General features: G+C 38.6%; 1 protein-coding gene across 2 annotated transcripts in view; it reads left to right on the forward strand.

Moving 5' to 3' along the window:
- The window catches only part of QRSL1 (glutaminyl-tRNA amidotransferase subunit QRSL1), a 37,337-nt gene that overhangs the window by 7,913 nt on the left and 12,641 nt on the right, over positions 1 to 16,783 (forward strand). For both annotated transcript variants that reach the window (XM_030809520.1, XM_030809521.1), the window contains exons 2-7: positions 2,893 to 3,052; positions 3,367 to 3,465; positions 5,547 to 5,643; positions 11,608 to 11,784; positions 14,737 to 14,912; positions 14,995 to 15,110. In XM_030809520.1, the coding sequence (XP_030665380.1) occupies positions 2,893 to 3,052; positions 3,367 to 3,465; positions 5,547 to 5,643; positions 11,608 to 11,784; positions 14,737 to 14,912; positions 14,995 to 15,110 (825 nt within the window). The remainder of the gene's footprint in view (positions 1 to 2,892; positions 3,053 to 3,366; positions 3,466 to 5,546; positions 5,644 to 11,607; positions 11,785 to 14,736; positions 14,913 to 14,994; positions 15,111 to 16,783) is intronic.

A 16,783-nucleotide genomic window follows, 5' to 3' on the forward strand; every position in this document is an offset into this window, starting at 1 on the left:
TGAAAAGTAGTACCAGGGAGGCTATAGGTCAGCATACTGGGGAGCATGGTGTCATCTCCGAAGGCATGTGCTTTGGGTGAGCGGGATGTTTGAGAGAAGAGGGAAGAGAAGCATTGAGGAACAAGGAGATCATCTGTCCACTCTCCCACTGTGGACTCTTGGTATGTGGTAGGTAGGTGCTAAACAGGAGAAGCAGTGGCTGCCAGGGAAGGCCTAGTTTCCATTAGAGAAAAGATGTGCCAGAGAGAGAATTTTTTTTCTTTTAGCAAAGACTTAAAATTTAACTTCGTTTTATATTCAGATTTGACACCTGCAGTTTTGTCCCGGGGAACTGTGTATGTGATTTATATTTCCTGCTTCGTATGCTCAGTCCATTTAGCTGATTAGCATCTTTGTTTTCACTTCTCTTTTCCAATTCCCTTATTGATTTTTTTTTCTCAAATCTAGAGTTCCTAAAAATGGTCTTAATGAAAATCGGCACCATTTAAAGTGAATACTCCTAGACAGTCTTATTTCTTGCTGTTCAACCACAATTGTAACACCTTAGCTTTTACCCTCATACCAGTCTGGAAGCAGCTTGAGACTAGTAGGCATTAGGGGACTTGAGAGGAGTCAAGGAAGGAGAGAAAGTGGCAAATGCAGTTTTCCTCATTATTACAACTTAGCCATGGGATGCGCCTGCCTACATATATTTGTCTCTCTAGCTCTGGGTTTTTGCTAGTTCTAACTCTCTTCTACCCAGCCTACTACCATCTTTGTTCTTCCCATTCCATATACATGATGTTAAAACACACTGCTCTCTTTTATTCCTTCTAGCTTCTTTCTTCTAGAGGGTTTACATTTCTTTTTTTTTTTTTTTTTTTTTTTTTTTGAGACAGAGTCTTGCTCTTGTTGCCCAGGTTGGAGTGTGATGGCACGATCTCAGCTCACCGCAACCTCTGCTTCCCGGGTTGAAGCGATTCTCCTGCCCCAGTCTCCCGAGTAGCTGGGATTACAGGCATGTGCCACCACGCCTGGCTAATTTCATATTTTTAGTAGAGACGGGATTTCTCTATGTTGGTCAGGCTGGTCTCGAACTCCCAACCTCAGGTGATCTGTCTGCCTCGGCCTCCCAAAGTGCTGGGATTACAGGCCTGAGCCACCGCACCTGGCCACGGGTTTACCTTTCATACAAACCATTAGATGAACTCTCTCTTCTTGTTACTGTAAAAGTCACTTCCTTAAGTCGGACCTTGCTGCCCTCCCCATCCCTGCAGCAGTCCAGCAGCCTCCCCATGGAAGTCCTTTTCCTCTTGTCGGTGAGCATTAGGGATCCTCTTGATGACCTCTTCCCATTGCTTGTTGCATTTAAAACCCTCAGCCCCAAGAATGCCATTGCTTTGATGATTTACTCAGTAGCTGAGAGCAGATCATTTGGAGATTTTCCCCTCAAATGCAAACTTCTGTTGCTTTATGGGACACATGAAAATACTGTCAACTTGGAGGACAAACTAAGCTTCCAATAGAGCAGAGATAGGAATGGTGAAGACTGTATATTATGAAGTCACCCTGTCCTTTACTACTTGTGTGACTTTGGGCAAATCACTCAAGGTCTCTGAGCTTCAGTTTCTTCATCTGTCAAATGAGATAAATAGTACCTAACTTGTGTGGTTGTTTGTGTGTGTTTTTTTGTTTGTTTGTTTGTTTTAACAGTCTGGCTCTGTCACCAGGCTGGAGCGCAGTGGCACGGTCTTGGCTCACTGCAACCTCCGCCTCCCAGGTTCAAGTGATTCTCCTGCCTCAGCCTCCCAAGTAGCTGGGACTACAGGCACGTGCCACCACACCTGGCTAATTTTTGTATTTTTAGTAGAGACAGAGCTTTACCATGTTGGCCAGGATGGTCTCCATCTCCTGACCTTGTGATCTGCCCACCTCGGCCTCCCAAAGTGCTGGGATTACAGGCGTGAGCCACCGCTCCCGGCCAGTGTGGTTGTTTTAAGGGTTAAATGAAGTAATAATGCATGTAAAGCAATAGAGCATGCCTGGCTCTTGGGAAATACTCGGTAAATACTATTCCTTCCCCTAGTCTCCTTTTCTCTCAGCTCCCGTCTAATCCAATTATCTTTTCATAAAATCTCCAAAGTTTTGGTGTCATCTTTTACTTCTTGTTATTCATCCCTTTTATCTGATTAGTAAGTACATGTTATTATTACTTCCTACAGGAAATATTAGACACTCATGACTCCATCTCAGGCCCTACTTCCTGTCAATATACACTGGTATTCACTACTTCCCAGTCACTTTCGGTGCAGTTTTTTTTTTAACTCCTTCTTTACCAGCCTTCCTAATGTCTTCCCTAAAGACAGAATTTCAGAAAAGTTTGTTTTTACTTTGCCTTTGAACCTGTATTTTATAAGCATTTCTCTCAATTCATAGTGTCTCTTACTTGAACTCCACAATAGGTATAAAGATCTTATTTAGAGAGCCATAAAAATCCTGCAATGCCTTGTCCAGTTCACTTCTCTTTTTTTCCCTCTGGACTGCCTGTGTTGCAGCTAAGCTACCCTCTGTACGGAATCTGCCCTCAGCCATCCTTCACCCATGCTGAGCCTCAACTCCCCCTGGACAGGAAGGTTTACCTAACTTACTGCTGTTGTTTGTACAGCCTGACTTTGAAACCAAAAGTTAGCTAAGGAGAAGAATGTCATGTCCTCCACCTGTCCTCAAGCTGATCAGTGCATCACCCTTCATCCACTACACTAAGTGTAGAGGTAATAGGTTCTCTTGATTTTGAGCCCAAGCCTCACTTGAAAATGTTATACTTAGCCACTCCATCTCCCCCCACCCCCACCAATATAACATTTGAAACTTCTGCAGACTCAGTAAAAGGTTTTTGAATTGTATACACTATAGGTTTCTGCGGCACTGAAACAAGGCCAAATTACACCAACAGAGCTCTGTCAAAAATGTCTCTCTCTTATCAAGAAGACCAAGTTTCTAAATGCCTACATTACTGTCTCAGAAGAGGTGGCCTTAAAACAAGCTGAAGAATCAGAAAAGAGATATAAGAATGGTAAATTGCTTTTAACTATACTTAATTATTTTATCTCCAGAGAAGTTTAATTGGTTGTAGCAGTCTCCATTTGGCAAGTGAAGCTTTAAACATAAAACATAGCCTTATTTAAAGAACTTGTCATGAGGATAATAAAAATGAGAGTAATGGCTATGTGATGCTTCATAATGTCCAACTGTATTAATTTCTGCCATAAATTTGATTTCTGAAGAAGTATCTTTGCCAAAAACTAGTAGTTACTGTAATAACATGTATTCATGTATCTTTATATTTTAAACTATCTCCTTTATCACTCTTTTGGCTTTTTAATGCAGGACAGTCACTTGGGGATTTAGATGGAATTCCTATTGCAGTAAAAGACAACTTCAGCACGTCCGGCATTGAGACAACATGTGCATCAAATATGCTGAAAGGTAAAGTTTAACTGATCAGAGCATTGATAATTTTGTAAAAATAGATATTTTTCGCTTTAAGGATAATAAAATACCAAGATAATCTCAGACTAATTATATCTTTGAAGGAAATATTTAGAATATAGTATCACCTTTTTTTTTTTACTATTTGCTGTTTTAGAATGCAGAATTTTTCTTTAGAGGTCAGCCAGCTTAATGAATGCTATCTCAGAAGTTTTCAAAAATTCTATTAATATTTAGGAAGACTCAGTTCAGTAACTAATTACCAACTGGGTGCGTACCTGTAATCCCAGCTACTTGGGAGACCGAGGTGGGAGAATCACTTGAGCTCAGGAGTTTGAGTCCAGCCTGGGCAACATAGTGAGACCTCATCTCTAAAAACAAAATAAAAAAACTGATTACCATAAATGCACTACATAACCTCTACCTTCAGCTCATTAATAGCATGGGAATAAGTATGAACTGGCTATCATCAATACCCTTCTCCTGTGGATGATGTGAGGATTCATTAACATCTACTGACCAGTTATTTTTTATTTCCTGATTCCTCTATCTCTTATAGCACAGTGTGGCAATGCTTAGATTTATTCTTTAGAGTTTGGTCAAAAGAAAGCAGGTTTATCAAGACATTTGGATCCTAGGAAGAAACAGAAATAGAAAAAAGGTTATTCAGAGTACTAGACGCTAAAAATAATATTCTATGAGGAATATGCCCCACCTTCCTCTAATATGCAGACTGTTGTTAATTATTTTGGAATATATACTAGAGCTTTTCAATAGCTAGAGAAAATTTTAGTTGAAAATAAAGATCTATTTCTACTGGAAATACATAAAAATTACTGTGTGGTATAACATCATATGAGAAGAAAAAGTCAAGTACAATGAGCAAAATAGAGATTTACTATTTCAAAAATACTGGGTACATCTCTGACTATCATGCAATATTTTGTAGAACTAACTGTTAAAGTCAGTGTTTCTAGATTATAAAAATAGTGAAGGCACAGACTATCTTTGGAAAACATACATTAGCGGTGGAAAAAAATTACTGGAAGAAAGTACAACTGATTATTTAAATTAGGGATAATTAATACATATCACTATGAATTGCTTAATTGCAGTTTAGACTCTTGATTTTTTGTTTTTTGTTTGTTTGTTTGTTTAAGATGGAGTCTTGCTCTGTCGCCCAGAGTGGAGTGCAGTGGTGCGATCTCGGGTCACTGCAACTTCCGCCTCCTGGGTTCAAGTGATTCTCCTGTCTCACCTCCTGAGTAGCTGAAATTACAGGCATGCACCACCAGACCCAGCTAAATTTTATATTTTTAGTAGAGACAGGGTTTCTCCACGTTGGCCAGGCTGGTCTCAAACTCCTGACCTCAGGTGATCCGCCTGTCTTGGCCTCCCAAAGTTTTGGGATTACAGGCCTGAGCCACCCCGCCCAGCCGACTCTTGTTTCTTACATATGATTTGCATGTTCACTGTTTTGTTTCCTATAAAAAGGTAACTGGCCTTTTGGCGGGAACCACCATCATCCAGTAATTCACCAAAATGATGAACACAGAGGGAAAGAGGAGAGGCACCCGATATGTGTTTTCCAGGCCTTTTAGAAAACAGGGAGTTGTTTGCCACGTACATGCAAACCTGTAAGAAAGGTGATGTTGTGGACATCAAGGGAATGGGTATTGTTCAAAAAGGAATGCCCCACAAGTGTTACCATGGCAAAACTGGAGAGTGTACAGTGTTCCCCAGCATGCTGTTGGCAGTGTTGTAAACAAACAAGGGCAAGATTCTTGCCAAGAGAAAGAATGTGCATATTGAGCACAGTAAGTACTGTTAGAGTAAGATAGCTTCCTGAAGTGCATTGAGGAAAATGATGAGAAAAAGAAGGAAGCCAAAGAGAAAGGTACCTGGGTTCAACTGAAGCGCCAGCCTGCTCCACCCAGAGAAGCGCACTGTGTGAGAACCAATGGGAAGGCTCCTGAGCTGCTGGAGCGTATTCCCTGTGAATTCATGGCATAATAGGTATAAACAAATAAAAGACTTCTGGACTGTAAAAAAAATAATAGTAACTAAATTTTTTTCAGGTTATATACCACCTTATAATGCTACTGTAGTTCAGAAGTTGTTGGATCAGGGAGCTCTACTAATGGGAAAAACAAATTTAGATGAGTTTGCTATGGGGTAAGTAAAATTAAAATCTTCTCTTGAGTTTCTTCTATCTGTGCCTTTATTTTCACTAAATGTAGTTACCTAAAAGGATTGAGGATATAATGCCAGTTTCTTAGTCCCTCTGTGAGATTATGTTCAATTGTTTAATAGATACATAGTCATCTCTAATTTTGCTTTTGGTTTGTATTTCCCTGATGACTAATAATGTTAAACATCTTTTCATGTGTTTATTTTGCCATCCCTATATCTTCATCAGTGAAGTAGCTGTTCAAATTCTTTGCCCATTTTTTGAAATTGGGTCATCTTATTATTGAGTTGTAAGAATTCTTTCTGGCTCATGCCTGTAATCCCAGCACTTTGGGAGGCCGAGGCAGGTGGATCACCTGAGGTAGGGAATTCGAGACTGACCTGACCAACATGGAGAAACCCTGTCTCTAGTAAAAACACAAAAATTACCTGGGTGTGGTGGCGCATGCCTGTAATCCCAGCTACTCGGGAGGCTGAGGCTGGAGAATCACTTGAACCCGGGCGGCAGGGGTTGCGGTGAGCCGTGATCACGCCATTGCACTCCAGTCTGGGCTACAAGAGTGCAACTCCGTCTCAGAAAAAAAAAAAAAAAAAGAATTCTTTCATATATTTTGGGTTCAAATCCATTATCAGATAGGTGCTGATTTGCAAATATTTTCTTCCAGTCTCTGGTTTATCTTTTTATTCTCTGAACATGCCTTTCAAAGAGTAAAAGTTCTTAATTTTGATAAAGTCCAGTTTATCAATTTTTTTCTTTTTTCTCTTCTTTTCATTCTTTTTTTTTTTTTTTGAGACAGAGTTTTGCTCTTGTCGTCCATGCTGGAATGCAATGGTGCGATCTCGGCTCGCTGCAGCCTCCGCCTCCCAGCTTCAAGCAATTTTCCTGACTCGGCCTCCCAAGTAGCTGGGACTACAGGCATGCCCCACCATGCCCAGCTAATTTTTGTATTTTTAGTAGAGATTGGGTGTCACCATGTTGGCCAGGCTGCTCTTGAACTCCTGACCTGAGGTGATCTACCTACCTTGGCCTCCCAAAGTGCTGGGATTACAGGCATGAGCCACCACGCCTGGCCTTCTTTTCTTTCTTTCCTTTTTTCTTTTCTTCGTTTCATATAGACAGAGTCTCACTGGATGGCCCAGGCTGGTCTCAAACTTCTGGACTCGAACTGTGCTCCCAGCTTGGTCCAACAAAGTGTTGGGAGGCACAAGCAACTGTGCCTGGCCCATTTTTTCCTTTATTTTTTAAAGATGGGGTTTCACTGTGTTACCTCATCCTTCCGACCAGCTGGGACTGCAAGCACACATCACCTCACCTGGCTGAATTTTTTTCTTTTATGCTTCATGTGTCCTAAGAAATCTTTTTTTTTTGAGACACAGTTGCGCTCTTGTTGCCCAGGCTGGAGTGCTTGGAGTGCAGTGTCACAATCTCGGCTCACTACAACCTCCACCTCCCAGGTTCAAGCGATTCTCCTGCCTCAGCCTCCCGAGTAGCTGGGATTACAGGTGCGCACCACCAGCCCCAGCTAATTTTGTATTTTTAGTAGAGACGGGGTTTCACCATGTTGGCCAGGCTGGTCTCAAACTCCTGACCTCAGGTGATCTGCCCGCCTGGTCTCCCAAAGTGCTGGGATTATAGATGTGAGCCATCGGGCCTGGCCAAGAAATCTTTACCTAACAAAGGTCACAAAGACTTTTTTCCTAGAAGTTTTATGGTCTTAGCTCTTACATTTAGATCTGTGATTCACTTCAAATTAGATTTTTGTATATAGTATGAATAAAGTCCATTTATTAAACATATGGATGTCCATTAACTCCAGCACTAATAATAAAAAAGATTATCCTTTTCTCATTGAATGATCTTAGGTTTTTTTGTCAAAAATCAAGCACATTCATGTAGGTCTGTTTCTGAACTCTGTTGCATCTCTGTTTATTCCAGTGTCACACCATCTTGATTATTATAGCTTTATAGTAAGCCTTGAAATTATGTAGTAAGAGTCTTCTAACTTTGTTCTTCTTTTTCAAAATCATTTTACATAATCTAGTTCTTTTATATTTTGATATGTTTTAGAATAAGCTTGCTAATTTCTACAAAGAAGTTTAATGGGATTTTGATTGTGATTGTGTTGAATTTATAGATCAACTTGGAAAGAATCGGCATCATAATACATGTCTTCTCATCTCATCCATTTTGTTTGACTCAGGAATTTTTTTTTTTTTTGAGACAGAGTCTGGCTCTGTCCACCAGGCTGGAGTGCAGTGGCACCATCTCGGCTCACTGCAACCTCTGCCTCCCGGGTTCATGCCATTCTCCTGCCTCAGCCTCCCGAGTAGCTGGGACTACAGGCACCCGCCACCACACCCTGCTAATTTTTTTGTATTTTTAGTAGAGACAGAGTTTCACTGTGTTGGCCAGGATGGTCTCGAACTCCTGACCTCGTGATCCGCCCACCTCGGCCTCCCAAAGTGCTAGGATTACAGGCTTGAGCCACCGCGCCCGGCCTACTCAGGAATGTTTTTATGATTTCCTGCATGTAAATTGTACATATAATTTGATTTATTCCTGTGTTTTATGTTTCTTTTCTTTTTTTTTTTTTGAGACAGAATCTCATTCTGTCACCCAGGCTGGAGTACAATGGTATGATCTTGGCTCACTGCAACCTCCGCCTCCTGGGTTCAAGAGATTGTCCTGCCTCAGCCTCCTAAGTAGCTGGGACTACAGGCACGTGCCACCACACCCGGCTAATTTTTGTGTTTTTAGTAGAGATAGAGTTTCACCGTATTGGCCAGGCTGGTCTCCTGACCTTGTGATCCACCCGCCTCGTCCTCCCAAAGTGTTGGGATTATAGGCGTGAGCCACTGCCCCCGGCCATGTTTCTTAATGCTATAGAAAATTGTATTTTTTTCAGTTTCTAATTGTTTATTGCTAGTACATTGAAACATAATTGATTTTTCTATATTGACCTTTTATCCCATGACCTTGTTAAAGCTCACTTATTAGTTCTAGTTGATCTTTGTGGATTCTGTAGAACATTTTATGTAGCAAATTGTGTAGTCTACAAATAGAGTTAGTCTTATTTCTTCTTCTTGCCTTACTGCACCGGTGACGGCCTTAGGTGCAATGTTGAATAAAAGTGGTGAGAGCAGATTTCCTTGCCTTGATCTTGATCTTAGGGAAAAGCAGTCTTTCACCAAAAGTACTTTATACTTACCGTTTTATGACACTTGTCACATTTGTAATATTTGCTTGGTCTTTGTTCTCTGTTTTATAGAAACGAGTCCTTGCTTGTGTAGTTCAAAGTTGTATGTCTTGGAATTCATTATATGTATGTTGAATGAACTAATCCATGGAAGTAAATTTGAACAAAGGCTTTGAGGAAATTGCCTTCATCAGCTGATCAAAATTAACATCACCAGTGAGGGTGAAGTGGATGTTATGTGCCTCCAGATGTAATTGTCTGAGGATACAATATCACCTATGTAATATTCTAGCTGAGAATGTATAACCTGACTCTAATAATGGGGAAACAAAAGATAAATCCAAAATGAGAACCATTCTATTAAAATATCATATGAAAACAAAAAAAAGGGCTTTGAAAATCTTCCAGGATAAGACATAAAGAAAGTAAAACCTAACATCATAAAACTTAAGAAATTTAGGGGATGCTGGGCCTGGTGGCTCACGCCTGTTGTCTCAGCACTGTGGGAAGCTGAGGCAGGATTGCTTGAGCCCAGTAGTCCTAGACCAGCCTGGGCGACATAGTGAGACCCTGTCTTTACTGAAAAAAACACAATTTAAAAAAACAGGGAAAAATATTTGTGACCTTGAATTAGTCAGAGTTCTTTTAGATAGGACACATGAAGCACAAATCCACTTAAAAAATTGATAGACTTGGCCGGGCACGGTGGCTCACACCTGTAATCCCAGCACTTTGGGAGGCTGAGGTGGGCGGATCACGAGGTCAGGAGATCGAGACCATCCTGGCTAACACAGTGAAACCCTGTCTCTACTAAAAATACAAAAAATTAGCTGGGCGTGGTGGCGGGCGCCTATAGTCCCAGCTACTCAGGAGGCTGAGGCAGGAGAATGGCATGAACCCGGGAGGCAGAGGTTGCAGTGAGCCGAGATCGCACCACTGCACTCCAGCCTGGGCGACAGAGCAAGACTCCTTCTCAAAAAAAAAAAAAAAAAAAAAAAAAAAAAAAAAAATTGATAGACTTCATTAAAATTAAGAACTTCTGTACTTTGAAATATGCTGCTAAGAAAGTGAAAACGCAAGCCACAGACTGAGAGAAAAATATTTGCAAAACATGTATCTCAGAAAGAACTGATATCCAAAATACATAGAACATTTCCCACCTCAATAAGAAAACAAGCAACTCTATTTTTTAAAAATGAACAAAAGATTTAAGAAGACATTTCATCAGAGATTAAAACATAGTTGACAAACATGAAAAAATGCTTAATATCGTTGATCATTAGGGGAATTCAAAATTAAAATCACAATGAGCTTGGGCACAGTGGCTCACACCTGTAATCTCAGCACTTTGGGAGGCCAAGGCATGGTAGTGGATGCCTGTAGTCCCAGCTACTCAAGAGGCATGAGAATTGCTTGAACCTGGATCACTTGATACCGGGAGGTGGAGCTTGCAGTGAGCCAAGATCGTGCCACTGCACTCCAGCCTGGGCGATAGAGTGAGACTGTCTCAAAAAAAAAAAAAAAAAAAAAAAAAAGAGACAATGATAACTAAATGGAAGACCTGACTCTAGATTTGATCCAGGAAGGGGATAAAATGCCATAAAGTACTTTTTTTTTTTTTTTTTTTTCTGAGACGGAGCCTAGCGCTCGCGTGAGCCACTGCGCCTGGCCAAAGTACGTTATTGAATCAGTTGACAGAATTGAATTACATACAGTAGATTAAAGTATTGTAGGCCGGGCATGGTGGCTCACCTCTGTAATCCCAGCACTTTGGGAGGCCAAGGCGGGTGGATCACGAGGTCAAGAGATTGAGACCATCCTGGCCAGCGTGGTGAAACCCCGTCTCTAATGAAAATACAAAAATTAGCCTGGCATGGTGGCAGGCACCTGTAGTCCCAGCAACTCGGGAGGCTGAGGCAGGAGAATTGCTGGAATCCGGGAGACGGAGGTTGCAGTGAGCCGAGATCGTGCCACTGCACTCCAGACTGCCAATAGAGCGAGACTCCATCTCAAAAAAGAAAAAAAAAATGTATTGTATTGATATTAATGTTACTGAGATGGATAACTATACTGTGACTGTATAACGTGATATCCTTATTCTTAGGAAATACACACTAAAGTATTTAGGGATAAAGGGCTATGATATATATGTAAGTTACCCTTAAGATACCCTTAAGTTTCTATCATACTTTGTGTATGTACAAATGTACACAGAGCACACAAGTAGTAAAGCAAAGGGATAAAATGTTGACCGTAGGTACATCTGGGTAAAGGGTATAAAGTGTTTTATATGTTATTTTTATTTTTGCAATTTATCTGAGAATAAAATCATTTCAAAAATTTAAAAGTAAGTTATTAGCATTCCACTTATAATGTTTTTCATAGAACTTCTGGTTAAGGGAGAGATTTCCTCAGAAGACTTAACTGTTTGAATGTAACCCTTTTTGGCTGGAAGACCTTGATTCACAAGGGAAATTATCTTCAGTTGAATTGGATGATAAAAAGAGGCAAAATCTTTTCTTAGCAGATTAGCTTTCTCTACTTTCTACCACAAATGCTCTTCCTTCCCATCCTCCACAACTGTCAATTGATGAAAGCTACATCTGAACAGGCTTCCCACCTTTTTCAATTCAAGCTACAGTGGGTTCTTAAATGCTGAATGAGTGTCAGAAGCAAATAATGTACTCAGAAGATGAAATTTTCACATAAAATGAAAGTTTTACTAAGGTATCTTGCTTCGTTTCTTCATCAGATCTGGGAGCACAGATGGTGTATTTGGACCAGTTAAAAACCCCTGGAGTTATTCAAAACAATATAGAGAAAAGAGGAAGCAGAATCCCCACAGCGAGAATGAAGATTCAGACTGGCTGATAACTGGAGGAAGCTCAGGTGGGAGTGCAGCTGCCGTATCGGCGTTCACATGCTATGCGTAAGATGCTTTTCTCTATCTGTATTTTAAAACCCACCCAAATACAAACAGTCATAAACTGTATCCAGCAATAGAGTAGTTCATACCTTGGTATTTTTCTTTCTAGTGAGCTATATGTGCTCAAAGGTATATCAAAATTATATGTTGAGTTGCACTCAACTGTACAGTACACTATGTATATTTAATACTTTTAACTTTAAAATAACAAATTTTTCTCCATAGTGTCTGGTTCTCTTAAAATATGATTTTGTGGATCTTGCAGAATAAAGCATTGAACATAAATGAACTTCATTGCATTTCATTTTTAAATAATTTGAGTGTGTGCTCACTGTACAAATATTTAGGGACTAACATACAATGGCTTTAGTTGAGTGCTGCTGAACTAAACTGTTAGTAATGTTTATCCTTCAGCAAGATCAATCTTTTGAAAAAAAGGAAAAAAGAAAAGAAAAAATGCTAATATGTGTTAATAAGATATTTTAAATAGTGTTTTCAGAAATCTGCAATTAAAAATGTACATCAGTAAGTAAAGTTTTTTCAAGCTTGTTAGGTGCTGATTCTGTTTATCTCTCATACTTTGTATTTGGTAAGAATCCATTGATCATATTTTCAGTTCCATTTGTAAAGCATTTCTTAACTACCAAAAGAAAAGAAAGTAAACATGGCCGTTGCTGTATTTATCAGTCTCAATTTAATCAAAATGAATGTGTTTCTTTAGTAATAGTTTTGTATTTTATCTCCCCTTAATTATCCATTAAAACCAAGTTCTTTCACACACATTGCCATCCATAAATTATTTATATTTTTTTTAGAGCTATGGAGATATGAGTTCTACAGATTTTTTTTCAGTTTTCCTAAAATCTTATTAACAAGTAAAACCATTTCATTTTATCTCTGTGGAATTTTATAGCATTGCATTAATATTAATGTGAGTTCTGACAAGTTAGGACTGCAGGATTAGGTGCTTTTTTTCTGTCCTCATCATCCCACTTAGTGTTCATCTTTCTGAATGTGCTTTGAGTAGATGGCATTTTGACACATAATTCCTATGGAAATGTAAGTTTTACTTTCACGTAGCCGTCAGTGAATGCTAATAAGAAAATGTATCTTTTAAAATTGTGAAAGCAACAGTCTGATTTTGTAGCTTAACTTGACACTAAGAAAGGAAATATAATTTGCATTTTCCGTAGGGCACAAGTGCCATGTTATTATTAGGAGCATTGTTCAGTCCAAAGCTTCACTTTAAATATAAGCAACAAACTGTAAGGTGTTCTGCTTTTGTTTCCTCCTTTTTGATTTGTTTCCCCTTTTTTGATTTGTTTCCCCCTTTTTGATTTCTTTTACAATAGTTTTTAAAATAGGACGATTCCTGGAGTACTTACTGTGCAGCCACTAAAAAGGATGAGTTAGAGCACTATGCAATGACATGGAAAAATAACCAAGATAAATTGTTAAGTGAAAAATAAGTCGCAGAACCCATTTCTGTTAAAAGTAACAATTGCATACATATATATGTCAGTCATTGCATGGAAGTACTGGATGTCTGGATGAATGCATGTCAGAACTGGTAACGGTTATTGTGGGGGCTGTCATTATAAGAGAAATCTTACTTTATACGTCATATAGTTATATAATATTTTAATTTTTATAGTAGATATGTACTATTCTACAGCACAACTTTTGTTTTCCTGAAATGGTTTTTTAATTGTGGTAAAATGCACATAACATAAAATGTACCAGCCTAACCATTTTTAAATGTACAGTTTAAAAGTATTAAAAATGTTGTGCAATCAGTCTTCAGAACACTTTTCATCTTGCAACGCTAAAACTGTGTACCCTTCAACCCTCTTCTGGTAACCACCTTCCGCTTTCTGTCTTATGAATTTGATTACTCTAGTTATCTCATGTACGTGGTGTCACATAGTATTTGTCTTTCTGTGAGTGGCTCATTTCACTTAGCATAATGTCCTCCAGGTCCATTTATTGTTTTTTTAATATAAGAACAACACCAACTCTGTAGGTAACTGGGTAAAGAAATGAACAGTCACTTCGTAGTTGAGTAATGCATGTATAAATAAGCGTGCAAAATTATTTAAAATGCACATTAATAAAAACTTTTTGGTTATCACACTAACAATTTTAAAAATTACTAGTACTCAGTGATGGTACTGAAACTTTAAAACACAATCTGACTCACGGCAACTGGGAATACAAATTGACATAATCTTTCTGACAAGTAATTTGACAGTGTATATCAGAAACTTATGTGCACTAAGTCTACTTCTTGGAAGCTAGCCTAAAAAGTACTCACACATAAGCAAAAATTTATGTTGAGAGATTTTCATTACAAAGTTATTTATTAAATAGTTATTCTAGTTAGAAACAACATAAGTGTTTAAGTAAATTATTATACATCTTTATCCATGATTCTAAATGGGGTGGGTAGCAAAGGGCTGTATCTGAATTTCTAGGAGGGGCATATTTAGTCTGTAAAATTGCCATTAATTTGATTTGTTTTCAATATCAACATCAGAGGAAAGTACAAGATTTATATGTATATTAAAAGGAGAATGGACTTTAAAATACCAGGAATCACCAATTTATATGATGGAATATTACATATACTTTACATTTTCAGGAATTTTAATGACATAGTAAAAGGCTAATGTTAAAAAAGGGATGGAAACATGATTACAGAATTATCTCAACGATGAAAAAAGTCATTTTTAAAAAGACTTGAAGTTAATATGCTAAAAACAGTGTTTTCCTCTGGGTATTGGAATATTGAGTGCCTAAAGTTTTCTATACTTTATGAATTCTCTGAGATGAACATGTGTTACTTTTGTGTAATCAGAGGAAAATACAGTTTAAAAATATACAATTGAAAGGGTAGATTCCAAATATAATTAGAGATATATCATTCTTCTAAAGATAATCCCATTTAAATTCCAGGGCTTTAGGATCAGATACAGGAGGATCGACCAGAAATCCTGCTGCCCACTGTGGGCTTGTTGGTTTCAAACCAAGCTATGGCTTAGTTTCCCGTCATGGTCTCATTCCCCTGGTGAATTCGATGGATGTGCCAGGAATCTTAACCAGATGTGTGGATGATGCAGCAGTTGTGTTGGGTATTTATATAATTCTATATCATTTGCAACAGTTTTTCTATAAAACAATATATCTGTCATTCATAAGTATTGCTCCTTACAGGTGCACTGGCTGGACCTGACCCCAAGGACTCTACCACAGTACATGACCCTATTAATAAACCATTCATGCTTCCCAGTTTGGCAGATGTGAGCAAACTATGTATAGGAATTCCAAAGGTAACTTTTTCTTTTCATTACTTTACAGAAATACCGTCAAGCCCAATAGAGAGCACAGACTTGGGAGGCAGATTGGGTGGGTTTGAATCTCTGCTCTGCCACTTTTATTAATCATGTGAGTTGAGTATGTGACTTAATCTCTTTTAGCTCAATTTCCCCATCTGTAAAATGGGAATAATAAAAATATTGACTTCAGAGAGATTTGTGAGGATCAATTACACAGTCATGTTAAGTCTATAAATTGTTTCTGTAATGGGCAAGATAGTAAATATTTTAGACTTTGTGGACCATACAGTCTTTATCATAACTATTTAACTCTGCCATTATAGTGAGAAAGCAGCCACAGACAATATGTAAGTGAAAAAGTGTGTCTCTGCTCTAATAAAACTTTATTTTCAAAAACCAGCTGGCTTGTCACATCTGGCCTATGGGCCATAGTTTGCCAATCCCTAATGTAAAGAAAGGACTTAGCCCAAAGCCATAGCTTGCATAGTAATGCCTCAAAAAATGTTAACATCTTTACTGTTATTATTATTACTACTGCATCTATTAGAGTAGCAATTGAGTAATGAATACATGAATGTTATAATGTTAAATTACTAACCTTTTAAAAAATTAAGCCTTGCAATATATTAATACTTTAAATCTTTTAGGGAGATAAGTTACCCTGCAGAATAATGAAGTTTCACAACCTCAGCACTGTTGGTGTTTGGGGCTGGTAATTATTGTGGGAGACTGTCCTGTGCATTGTAAGATGTTTAGTAGCATCCCTGGCCTCTACCCCTACATGCAAGTAGTACCCCACCACCAAAACCACAATCCCACAACCAAAAATGTCTGCAGACATTGTCAAGTGTCTCCTGGTTAGGGAAAAGGAGACAAAAGTAACCCCCAGGTAAGAACACTGCTATAAAGAAATACTACTTTATTTAAAATCTTCCGTTAAGGTAATATATGTAAGGGCAGGTACAATGGCTTACGCCTGTAATCCCAGCACCTTGAGAAGCCAAGGTAGGAGGATCGCTTGAGATCAGGAGTTTGAGACCAGCCTGGGCAACATACAGAGACCCTATCTCTACAAAAAGTTAAAACAAAATTGTGAGGTGTGGTGGCATGCACCTGTGGTCCTAGCTGTTTGGGAGGCTGAGGTGGGAGAATTGCTTGAGTCCAGGAGGTTGAGACTGCCGTGAGCCATGATTGCACCACTGCACTCCAGCATGAGTGACAGAGCAAGACCCTGTCTCAAAAAAAAAAAAAAAAAAAAAAGGCAATATCTGTATGTTCTTTTAAAAAGAATATATTTACAGAGAGCAGAGGCTTTAAAACAGACCCAGTTTGAAATCTTAGACCCTCTAATTACCTGCTATTTAACATTAGGAAAGTAACTTTTTATATCGAGATTTTTCCTTAACAAAATGAAGGATTATAATACCTACATCACAGGCTTGTTAAAAGCATGAGATGAGAGAATCTTTGAAAATCATCTAACAAGGTACCTGATACATGAGCAATTAACATATATGCTGATATATGCCGATATGCTGTTAAGTACCTGATACATAATGAGTATTTAACAAATATTTTCCCCAACCAGATCTCCAATCTTTAATGTTGTTATATCCAGATCATAATATTTAGTACTGTGCTTTGTCATACCATAAACACTCTTAAAT

Source organism: Nomascus leucogenys, chromosome 3, assembly GCF_006542625.1.
Source record: "Nomascus leucogenys isolate Asia chromosome 3, Asia_NLE_v1, whole genome shotgun sequence".
Lineage (NCBI taxonomy): Eukaryota > Metazoa > Chordata > Mammalia > Primates > Hylobatidae > Nomascus > Nomascus leucogenys.